Raw genomic sequence first — 12,851 nt, forward strand, 5'->3', positions numbered from 1 at the left:
GTATGTAACAAACTCACTCGTAATACATTACAGCTCTAGAAGGTAGGTCTACCCAGGGTTATAAGAAAGCTATTTCTGTGGGGAAAAAGTAGTTCCCGTATGTTTGGAAGGAAACAAAACTAAATTTATCTGTGTGTATCATCTGTGGAAAGGCCTTCCTAAGTGTACTTCGAGTTAGTTGACAGTATAATCACAAGCAATGCTTGCGATGGAAAATAAAAAGTGCAGGTACTCAAGTCCATTGATGTGACTTAGATAACAACACAAATACTTTTTTGTTGAGATATTCTGATACTTTAATGTCGGACAAATGCTGCTACTATATATTGGTGAGTACTGGCCCATTTTAAGCACCTTACATGAGACCACTACACAGGGTATATCAATGGGCAAATCCCAGATATTAGTCTAGGTAATATATATATAATATAGCAATGTGGGAAGTTTTAAAAGAAAGGGAAAAGAAAAGATGAGAAAAGGGTTTGTTTTTCTTACTTCATATGTGTAAAATGTCTTTCCTCTGAGAGAGAGGACCAGTTTTCAATGCACTGAGCATGTCTGCAACAAGAAACATGGAAGCAAGGTCCTATTTAATTTGGATGTTTTTTTGTTATTATTTATTTTAAGATATTTGAACATACGTTACACCACTAATCCACAGCATTATTAAACTCAGTAACTCACATGAACCTGATCCATGACAGCTTTTAATCCGTTATTATCAATTGTTGTGCACTGTTCACAACCCCTTATTTCAGCTAGCTCTAAAGGTTTTATTTTGATATGATCGATGTGATTACTACATCGATACTACAGTGGTTTAAGGGAAACATTCAATTAACAACAATTTAAATGTAAAGTGACTGTAATATTCTGGATTATCAGGCCTCTATAGCACACAGATGTTTAAACATTTGTGTCATTTCAGAGTGTCATGGCAGGTAATAGGTAATAATATACTCTTGTTTTGTTTCTCCCCAGTCAGAAACACAATCGTGGGTGTGAGAGGCTGAAATAAGAGGCTTTTGCTATGAACCTAAATTTAGTAACATGAGATGAGAGAGGGAAACACATTTTCGAGTAAATGTGAAATAATGGTAAAAAAATACATGAAAAAAATCTATGCCTCCCGTGTTCACGAAAAAACTGTGCCAAAACTCGCTATCAAAAAAATCTAAGATTTCCTCTCGCTTTACAATTCTGTACATTTTGCTTTCGATCGTTTTATTTTTGATCTCAAGTAATTTATTTTGTATTTGTTTGTTAGAAAGCAATGATCCTTGATTCAATCGGTTCAGAAACATTGCCTTCCTTGTTTGGAAAAAAAAGTACGTCCTAGTCTTCCCTCAACCGTTGCGAACCTTACTCAACTTGTTGATTTTGTTGTCATCACAAACCAAACCGCTGTACAGAGTGACACCTCTGAGTAGCAATATGTTGTTTGGAGACGTTCTTAACTCTGCTTTCAAGAAGAAACTTGCTGTAACCAGGTTATGCTGAAACCAAGGTGTTTACTAACAATGTAAATATGTACAGACATGAAGACATGTTTGCACTGTCGTGACTCTGAAATCCAGTTTCACTCACACATGTAAACACATAGGGACCTTCCTCTGTATTTCTTTCTTCTGCTATTATTTTATTTCATTTTGTTTCTGCGTCAGCACTTACAAATCATTATTAGGAAGTTGTTTCTTGTACTACTTTTGACCATTTGTTATTAGTATTGTGGCTACAATCACATTTTTTTATATGTATATAGTTCTGCACCCCAAGAACTAAATAATATGTTCATGGTTATAAAGACATCCGCTTTGCATTCAGAAAATATTATTTTGCAGCTTTCCTACAGAATTTAAATCCACTTGATTTTACAGTTAAGAACAGTGAAAAACATTTATGTAAAACCCAGATTACATAAATCCCATGTCACCTTTCTGCAGAAAATCTGTTTTGAAACTACTTTTTACAGCTTCATATAACCTAACTAACAGGCCATAATTGGATCTGGCAGCACTGCAGAACATTTATAAGGGCTTTATTGAATTATATGCATGTATATGTTACCTTCATTTAATCACATAAATCAACTGAGAATAAATACACATTTTTAATCATGACCTGGCCAAGAGGCTTACACTGTGGCTCCAAAACATACAGTACATTTAATACACAACCTATGAAGCCAGAAACTTGGAAAGCAAAATGAGCAATTACAAGAGTCAGTCGACCCTATGCTTACAACAAGCTTCTGATAGAAAACAAAGCTGAAAAGAGAGAGGCAAAAAAAGCAGTATTCCCCCTAGGAGGAGCCAGTCGTGATTTTCAGTCATAATACAAACCCCCAAACTGCTGAATTAATTTATAGCAGGGGTAAATTTAGCCATATGTAGTTTTGATCATTGTATTAGATTTGCTTTATTTTACATTTTTTAAGTAATCGTAAATTGGATTTCAAACCTGACAAATGACATGCCCCCCCAAATCAATGTGAAAAGACAAAGACAAATAATCAAATGGACTTCACACGGGGCCGCACAGGGCCTTTCTCCATTCATGGCACAGAGGTCAGTGACTCAGTAGCTTTGCACGCTGGGAGTATCCAATCAGTGGATGTATTTGTTTATTTCCGCTGTCTGTGAATGGTTACCACATGGCGTAAGCTCTTGGGAGGTGTGTGTTCAGAGGTGTGTGCCAGATGGTGGCCGAGATCAGAGGCTGTCTATTCCTCCTACAACAGCCCGGCTCCCCTCACCTTTGCAATGTCTCCAGGTGAAGCGCGGCCCCTGTCGGGTTCCTAGAGAGGGGCTCCAGCGCTGGCCGTTCCCCTGCCGCCTCCCATCGGAGGAGCCCTCGCCGCGCTGCTGCCCTGCTGTCACTGCAGCCGTCGCCTGTGGAACATTGCACATGTCACTCCCAAAGCAGGACACCCAGCCCAGCCAGCACTACATTAGGCTAAACTTGCAGCTCAGTTGGCTAGAGGTAGAAGCCTCTTTTCTGTTTTTATTGTTTATTTGAATTTTTTAACTATTCCAATGCCTTAATAACAATACTTTTACCCATTTTTAGTAGACTTTTTTTTTTTTTTAAGTTTCTTTACATTTTTGCATATTTTGCTTATCTTGTTTCCTGAAGGATATTAGTAATTGCTACAGAACAATTGAGTTACAGTACTTATTTTTTATACAGTTTTATCTGAAGGACAGGTTTTGTCAGTCTCTCTTATTGGCAGCTCAATCTATTCTAATGAAGCCAAAAATTTGCATCAGGTAGTGTCAGGTCTTGTGGGAATGAAAACATTCTGGCAGTTAACAGCCAGAACCACAATTGTGTGCACCCTGGGCTGTATTGGTGTGTTCAAATAGTTTTTATGTTTGTGAGCTTTTTGTATATCTTGTCTATAAAGCTTGCCCAGTATTAAAATATGACTATAAAAAGTAATAATATTGGCACAAAATAACAAATAAATGGTTTGCTTCACACAAAACAGCATTTTTCTCTGACAAGGTTGAACCATTGGCATTCCCTGAGTAAGCAAACAGATTGGAAGTAGTTGGAGAGAGAGCACACGCGCACACACACACACACACACACACACACACACACACACACACACACACACACATTTAATGCTATCTCACTTAAAGTCTATGGAAAACCCAATAGGATTAATTAGTTGTGGCACGCTCTTGTATCTTACATACTCAATCACTGCCTGGGGAATGGCAGCCACTTTAGAACCCTAAATGATTCCAGTTGTGCCGCATGGAGGCTGCCACAAAGCCAGGGCTGCAGTCTTTGCACGGACAGCTGAAGCGCTGTGTTCTGTGACATCCAGCTTTGCTAAGATCAGAGTCTGTGCAACACAAGGACACAAGTAGGCAGGCGAGTACATAATGAATAAACTGTTATGTCACAATTTATTAACAGTAGCAGGACTTATAAGTACTGTATGTTGTTTGACACAATGCTTAAGAAGGGGCTTGAAATGTATAGAGATGCTGTATGAAAGATTTACAGTACCCATATTCAAAGATACTCCATATGGCATGGTCTGTTCGTCTTCCCCAAAGAAAATGTCTCCACTGCCTCAGAAGAATTTTTACAAGGAGAAATTTTACAACTGTTTCAGAGGTGCTGACGGAATCCGGAAAATATTAGACAATCCTCACTGATGCCGTATTACATTTTCTTTTTTGTTCTCCCTGAAACGCCAAGGAAATGCAAATCCTTTCATGCTGCAGCTTTACATCTCTAGAACTGCTCACCAAATGGGAGCAACGATCTCGGTTTATTTACCAAATATGAGGTTTGATGACCCAGATGTAGTTCTTCTCAAGTAGGAGAAAGGAGCCAGGCATGTTAAGTGCAAAAACTCCCCCCCCCCACCCCGTCTCCATAACATGGTTTGCTAAGCATTTCAAAAGAGAACTAGCATACATGGGTGGCTATAGGTGCCAGCAGTCAGTAGGCTGTCACTGGAAAAGTTGCCTGTTGCCAAAAACATTTAAATGAAATATGCCATTAAGAGAAAATTAAAATCTCTTAACAGATGTCATCTGTGCCTGCAGGAAGAGCAATTTTTTTATTTGATATATATATATATTCCCACAGTAAACAACTATGTGAGTCATGACATGCTTCTTGTGGGATTTTAATTAAAGATGATGCTCCTGGCATTTGGAGATTACCTTGTTTATTTAAGAGAATCGAAAATGGAATCCTGTACAAAAGCTTTCCTAGGACTTGTCTCAGGAAGAGCCACATGTCATATTACAGACATGTTTTTGCATCTGTGTAACTCCTCATGACAGAATCTCAGAAAACAGATGAAAGAATTAATCGGGATGAAATGAAAAGATATGCATTATAAAGTAATGTTTCCCCACCGAAAATACTGATATTTTTAAACTCAGTAATAGCATTCCAGAAAATCTGGAAATTAAGTACCAGAACTGCTCATTTATCCTTCTGAAACTCAAATTATCCAATTTAATGTCGTCTTGCTGCTTTAGCTGATAGACTGGGACCTGTCCTAGCATGATCGATACATGTTTGGTTGGGGCTAATACTGTATGTGATTGATTGTTTCATATCCCCATTTATCACTCAGGTTTCACTGGCTATCCTTCGAGTAAACAGTATTTTGAGTGTATGCCTTGAGTGTAATGCACCTGGACATATTGAGCAATTGCTTGCTTTTCTCAGTATTAAGCATCCTTGTCAATATTCTTCCTATTGTATGTTATGGTGATGATGTCTAGTTGTCTACAGTGAGTTTTATCACAGACAGTAACAGTACCAATAATGAATCCCCCAGACAACAAAACACAAAGCAGTTTCAGATGACAATGATACAATATGCAAATAACACAGTTGTCCTGCTGAAAGTTTAGTTTGGACCCATTAAAATGAGAATTCAGCGAAATTGACAGCCTTTACGTTACTGACAATGTTTGATTAAATAATGACAGTAAAGGTAGCTTTACACTTTATATTTTCTAGCAGGTGCGGTGGTTAGCAATAATTTAATCTAAGCACATGGCTACATAAATGACCAATCTAACCTAGTGAGGGAGATTCCTCTTGCTGTAACCATCATTTAAAGCACACAATTCTTTTCAATCAGTGATGGCCACATGATAAACAATAGTTTTACAGTAGAAAATACCTCACAAAATTTCCAACGATTGGATCATCTAAGATTAGACACAATTAATTAAGATGAATGATTACAAGTATTGAAATGTAACCTTGCCGAGAGGACTTGTGTGTGCAATGAACTCTGCAGCAGCTGTTAAGATGTGCTCTCGCATGGGTCTGTAGGATGCTGAAACAGAGGACGTTTTTTGACGGAATGCGGCGCTGTGCGTTTTAGTAGTGTTTGCATAGTGAGGCAGGGTGAGAAACAGAGGGGGGAGACTTTATAGAAGATTGTCTGGACATTTTGCGACTGTAAATCCTCCCGGGAACATTTGGACTCACTTTGCTTTCCCCCATCCTAAGCCGGGGGCGGCGGCGGCAGCAACGGCAATGGCGGCAGCAGCAACAGCAGCCCTAGCCACAGATCATCTGTTGGATATCTGCTCCCGCTGCGCTACTGTCTAGCCTTGACACGCAATCCGCACTGGTGGCCTTCTATTGGGAAGGGGCAAGCCTGCAAAAAACGGAGCTAGATGTTGGAGCACGTCTTCGCATCTCCTCCTCAAAGCACCTCTTATGGCCTTTTTACAAGCACACTTTGATTTGGCCTTCAATGCAGATCTACTTGACAGGCAATGACCTCATTCCCGAAAATGCAGCCCACCCCACCCCTGTTACATGTTCCAAGAAATGAGAATGCTTCAGCGTTTTGGGCATAGGCCTATTTATAGTTTTGGTTGTAGCATCAGTAGTTACTCTGTAGTAGCAGAAGAAGCATTAGGGAACAATACTAGGCGTGATATCAGTAATATGGATGGAGCAGTAGTGGAATTGGTAGTAGATGTGTTGGTAGACTATAACACTTTTTATAAATGGGTTGAATGGCAATCCTCTGATGGTCCATAGATCTGACCGGCAAAAGAAAAACGTGAGAAATGCACTTAACTCCCTAAGCTTCGAGAAGTCTTTGTGCATTCCTTACATTTCTGTCAAAATGGATGATTCCGAAAGAGGCCCAAAGGGTAATGAGGGTATTAAAAGAAGAGCTGTAATTAATGTCACTTTAAGAAAGGAATTTAGTATGAACTCCTTTATCCTTTAAGACAAAAATATCAGTAAATGTAACAGGTGGGGGGAGTGCATCCTATTTCTTTTTCTCTTTGGGCCCTGGCATCCTATCCTCACATCTTACTTTACATAGAGACTACTGTTATTGGTTATCTTAAGTGTCTAAGTAGCATGAGGTTACAAAACAACACGCATCTGCCACCGCTCTCTGGCAATGACACATTAGTGAATTAACACAGGAATAAATGGTTTAGAAAGTAGCATATCACAGTAAATAAGCTCTATATCTGTTGGTTGCCATTACATTGTATGGGGTGTTATATAATATGTTTTAATGAAACAAGTAATGAATGCCAACTGTTCACTGGTTATATCTTACATATTGCTGCTGTTCTATTATGCTCAGGGAAGCGCTGTTGAGATGTTGTTTCAGGTGCTAGTAATTGGTCTTCTTCTCCCCAGTCTTTTTACAATGGAGTATTATGGATCGCTCAATGGCATTACAGCTTGCCTGAATAACTGGTTAATTACCCTCCTTGAGTACTGGGTATTACTGGATAATAATGTGACCCTGTTATATGGTGTCTTGACATGACAAGTTAGGTAGGGCTAATTGTAAGAGTGCAGTGTGTTTGAATTGTCTGTGCAGCACTAAGGCCAAGGCTTACAGTGAATTACATTGTGATTTAGCAGGAAAATTAAGACACCCAACCCATCTCAGCATGGAGAGTTGGAGCGATCTATCTGTTTCCATGGCACCACTATCCTACATCACTTTCCAATGAGAGAACCAGGAAAAACTCTGGTAAAAAGTATGCCAAGAAAGCAGCACAATGCAGCGAATTACTGTTAAGGTAGCATACGCCTTTATCCCAAGTGAGTTTCTGAGGATTGGTCAGACTGATCTACATGCAGAAGAGTAACAGAGAGGGCAAGAGAGTATGTAGGGAGAGACCAGAGGCTGGAGGTAGGAAGGGGCTGCATTGTAAGAGAGTGTGTAAAGGTTTAAACTAGAAGTCTCAGAGATCCAGTTTTGCAGTGAAGATCATAGATTTGCAGAGCCACTCAAGTAGGAGAAACTGAAGGTGTAAATAGAGGTAGGAAAAACAGAGAGATACAGTTTGGATGTTGGATAGAAGGTATGAGATTGGGATTTTGTTCTTTCTTTAGGCTGACGTGTTCTTCCTCTGAGTTCTTGCTTGTCAGGAAACTTCAGGACATCTTGTTGGCATCTTGGCAACCTGTCAGCTGTAGAAAGTGATTTGCTACAAGACTAAATAAATAAAATACCAAGTGTCTGTACTTAGAATTATTTTTAGATAAAACTTACAAGTGGTTGAAGTACCTCCCTGAAATAATAATAATACAAAATAAATGTCAAACTGGCTTCAGACTCGGCCTCAAGTTGAACTCCAGCTTCTTTCAATCTGAAAAGTTTGAGAACTCCAACGAGGGCTGCTTGGTAATATTAAGCTATATAAACACATTTGTTAATGGTCATTCGTCATGACAGTTGGATTAAACACTTGTAACGAACCCAACCTTCTCTGGGTTTACTTCCCTGAAGCTTCTTTTACAAAGCAATCTTTAACCTGTTGACTTTCTTGCAGTGAGATAAAGAAGGTTGCTCCAGCTGGCAAAAACAGGACTCCTGGCCTACTTTATACAGTCCACTGTTTGCCAATAGGAATCATGTACAATTTAACATAGCTTCCAATTTAAAGGTACCTTCAGTTACAGGATGTTAGGAATTGTTGTATTGCATCCACTCAATTCCTATATGCATATTGCAATTAAGGTAAGAGCTAATTAAGGTCCCTGTATTTCATTAAGTATAGGTGAAAAGATATTGTTCCAAATTATAATCAGATCTCTAGCACAGCACAAGTCCTGCACTTTTGCCCTTGATGTTTTACATTATCTTTCTCTCTTTTTTATAATGGTCATCTGGTTGTTGTCACTATCCTCACAGTTTCTGGTTGATGTTTGGCTTGTTTGCTTCACTCCATTCATACTAATGCAGTGGAAACTCCGGAGAGGGAGGTATTTTGGCTCACAAGCTCTGTAACTAAGGATCCCCCAGTTGGATAATATCAGAGAATGTCCATCTGCATCTGTTTATAAATACCGATTCCAGACTTTCTGAAACTAATTGTTTTAGTGGTATGTCTTTTTGAGTGCCCCAGAGAGCCCCTATCCAGACATTTTCAACAATTTGTGGAAAAATATCATTCTGGTCAGTGACACAGGTAGTGTTTCAGTACATCTAGTCATTTAGAGATCATTTTGGACAAATGCCAGAATGGCCTTCATCCCTCAAGGGCCAGAGTTCTCTTTATTGAACAAGTGACTGCTGTGAGTTCATGAGCAACTATCCCAGAGTTCCCCACTCAGTTGTAGTCAGGTTGGAAGAGTACTACTTAGGTACTTAAGTACTATTTAGGGTGTAACCTAGTGCTCTGTGTGAGAAACGTCTTGTACGAAGTTTAGGGAAGGAGAGATGCCCAACAAGATTACAATCAGGGGACCAAGATAGACTACCGAGTGTCTTGCATGTTATTGAACCACTGTTTCATGCACACCTCTTGCCTGTCCATTCCACACAGCCCTAAAAGAGCGACACACTGTGCTACACCAGAGGACCGGCCTCCCTGCCTCAGGTCCATGTACATTCCTGTCTAGGGCAGTGATGTCAACCAAACCCAAATGTGATCGGCCATTCACTCTGTAGGATGTAAACTTATAATTTGAGTTGTTACTTAAAGGTAAAATGACTGTGCAAAGGGGAGCAAAGCAGATGGCATGCTTAAATGTGTGTTTTCATATTCTATACTCTGCTGTGCTGCTTAAAACGAGAATCCGAAAATGCCCTGGGATGAGAGAGTGCATTGGTTTCCCTGAGCATTAGTTCCCAGGTTATTCATATCATGCAAGTTTGTAAGCCAATGCTTCCTCAGCTGTGTTGCCAAACCCGGTATCCCTCACTTTCTTCCACAGTGCTGATTAATCAACAGGTCCTTGCCACTGTTCTCCAGGCTTAATTTATGAGTCACCAGAGCCAGTGTCATTCGGCACTCCTCCACAACCAAGTTCAATCAGTAACCTCTTATTCTGGGCTGCCTTAGCAAAAGGGTTTATGCCAATTAGGTGGTCTTAAAGAGATTAGTATCCTTCTGTCTCCTGAATGCGTATAAAAACACAATGCTTACTTCTGCTGCTTTGTATCCTCATAGTCTGAGCCATTCTTGCCATTGCACACTGGACCTCGGCCATTGACAGTCAGTTGACTATAACAACCTCTTCTAAGCAAGCGTTGCATATTTCAATTAATCAATTAAATAAGTCATTTGTTTATCTTTACACATTAACACAATATAAGAACATTAGCTATTCATAGGTTGAATGCTGCATTCATTTCACACGGAGACTGGTAACAGACTTTTAAGGTTTTAAATCCAATATCTGTCATATTTTATAAGTATAGTAGAGAATCTAAAACATAATCCCCATACAGACCATAATAACAAATTGACACATTTGTATTGATATATATATATATATATATATATATATTAAAAAACATAAAGAGAAAACAAAAATGGTTGGTCTTACTCGGGTATATTGATATCATCACTTTGAGTTGGTGTATATAGATTTACATAAGTTCTTTCAGGCATAAAATAGCAATTATCAGTAATGCAGAACACTAAAAAAGCATCTGTTTTTATCTATATCTATAATATCTCACATCTTAATCACGGACAACAGTGGCTGTGTAAATGTAAAGATCTGAGTTGCATAAAAAGGGCCTCACAAGTCAGTCCTGGGATACATCTGTTAACTGAAAGGCAGGAGGAAGCAATCATCTCAGAAGGTAGTGTTACATAGTAAATAAGATGAATGGCCATTGGTGACCATTACGTTCATAGGTCTGTGAAATAAATACAATTAAATCATATGATATGATGACACTGGGAATCTTGTAACTTCTCACTAGTGAACAGTTGTTTGTTTTGCTACACTAAGGTATTTGTTTCACTTTCTCCTGTCCCCTGTACCTCTTCCCAGCAGCAATTAATGCTCTCATTACCATTCACTTCCAACAGAGAGATTTGTTGCACGTTTGTCTTCAGGTGAATAAGGAACACAAAACAAGGAACACGTTGGATTCCCCACACTGAAGATTTAAAGCTTTTAAAGCTTTTTAAAAGATATAATCAAGGTTTGGGCTCGTTCCAGAGAATACACCCAGGGGCGGACTGGGACCAAAAAATATGGGAATCTAACGGCCCCCCGAACTAATAATTGCCCGATGGGCAGTCTATGAATACACCCATATGAGCCCGGAAAAAGAGACGAAAAATAAATAAATTAAGTTTGGAATCGTGAAGTGAGCTGCTATTAAAAAGTGATTTGTTGTGATTTACTGACTTTTACTGCATTCATTTCTTGGAAGAATGGGAGGCATTGAATGTAAATGTCTGGGCAGGAGTACAGGGACATTTTAGCGTAGGTGCACCTGTAAACTAAATATATCGTTTACATTGGTGCTTTATACAAAATGAGAGAGAACGTTTTCCATCCTGATGTTTGTAACTAATTTGAAGGTCTCTCAGGAGAGATTAAGAGCCAGTGAGACCTTCACTAGAATGGCCACCCACAAGCTTTGAATTTGACCTCTTGAAGGTCTGAGGGAATCACTTACACAACACAGCTGACAGTTAACTCTGGAACAAAGCGAATAAGTCTGCAGCCAGAAGCGATCATAATCCATTGGTCTTATTCATGCGTTTACATTCACACAAGCTTCTTTTGTTTTTTCTGTTTGTTTGTTTGTTTGCTTTGGTTTTGGCCCATACCCTTCCTTTCAGATAATCAGGTTGACTTTATCTCTGGGCCACCATGGGGTTTTGAATGACAAGAGCCTGACTGCCTGCCTGGTTTCTGTCTCGTGCTTATTCATGTGAATCGGCTTGTGGAATTGAAGCGTATGAGCTCCCTACTGCACATACAAGCACACACACACACACACATACACATTGCTGGGAACACGTGAGAGCCAATTAGGATCAGTGGAGAAATAGGGCTGCCGTTTTTTAAGAATGTTAACAGCCCACATACTGGGCATGCTTAGGCCTGTGTATGAATACAAGAGGTAACTCTCTTCTGGGGAATACGCTCCCCTAAACAATTTAAAGCAAAGAATTTGTCAACAATATTGGGGACTTTCAATGTGCTGTTAGAGGCAGACATCTGAGTTTAGAGGTGAAATGAAGTGTTTTGTGCAAGACCATCACATAACAATGACAGTATAATAGCTCCCATGATGCCATGTGTAATTTCTAGAAAGCAGATACTTAAAGAGTTCTGGGCTTCTAGTTGTGGGTCATCACAAGAGAGAAAATTGCTTCCTGATTGTCATATTTAGATTATGCAGATTTTGCACTTTGTTTTGCACTTGCCCTGGATAAGGGTGTCTGCCAAGAAATAAAAATAATAAAAAATAAAAATGAAAGGAAACCTTCAAAGTAAGCCTATACCTACCTAGTGACTTAAGGTTGTAAATCTTGGAATGTCTTTAATGGCATCACCCAGGTCTTCAAGGTCTGGTTAGAGCTGTTTTGTCGACCTTTCATGTAATTTGTTTGGGACTGGTTTGTGAGCAGAGTACTGGGTACAGTACAGCTTCACCCAGCAACTAACCTACATTTCCCATCCACAGATAAAGAAGAGATGTGTATCTGTAAAGTAAGGCAGTCATAGTGTTATATCTACCTCTGTCCTCTTGTCTATTCTGTCTACATGCAAAGTGCATGGTTTTCTGGCTCCTCTTTATTGTTATTTTAGTCTGGCTGTGAATAATGGCTGCTGTAGTTTTTTGGAGCAAAGGATTCCACTCAGCCAACAGATCGTTCACAGGATACGCCACAGACACTTTCCAGAATTAAGCTGTAAAACCCTGCCTGACAAATATGAAAAACAGCAGGGGAAGGATGCTTGATTGATTCTTGAGGAATGTGTGGGCAACACTTTCAGTTGAGCTCTTTCCATATTACAACAAAATGATATTGTAATTGCCAAAAAAGGAAAATACCCTTTAGGTGCTGTCGAGTTTCTAATTTTCCAACTGAAAAGAGAAC

The 12,851-nt window shown here is 39.3% G+C and overlaps 1 protein-coding gene and 1 long non-coding RNA gene across 3 annotated transcripts in view; one reads left to right on the plus strand and one right to left on the minus strand.

The window, feature by feature from the left end:
• Positions 1-12,851, plus strand: part of LOC136749411 (uncharacterized) — a 92,485-nt gene that overhangs the window by 49,703 nt on the left and 29,931 nt on the right. The window lies entirely within an intron of this gene.
• The window catches only part of ngfa (nerve growth factor a (beta polypeptide)), a 39,410-nt gene that overhangs the window by 1,990 nt on the left and 24,569 nt on the right, over positions 1-12,851 (minus strand). The window contains exons 2-3 of one of the 2 annotated variants that reach the window (XM_066703696.1): positions 5,986-6,157; positions 2,756-2,891 (exon numbers count right to left, since the gene is read on the minus strand). In XM_066703696.1, coding sequence (XP_066559793.1) covers positions 2,756-2,891; positions 5,986-6,000 — 151 coding nt within the window. In that variant the 5' untranslated portion in view covers positions 6,001-6,157. The remainder of the gene's footprint in view (positions 1-2,755; positions 2,892-5,985; positions 6,158-12,851) is intronic. The other variant, XM_066703699.1, reaches the window with a different exon arrangement.

This window comes from Amia ocellicauda, chromosome 5, assembly GCF_036373705.1.
Source record: "Amia ocellicauda isolate fAmiCal2 chromosome 5, fAmiCal2.hap1, whole genome shotgun sequence".
Lineage (NCBI taxonomy): Eukaryota > Metazoa > Chordata > Actinopteri > Amiiformes > Amiidae > Amia > Amia ocellicauda.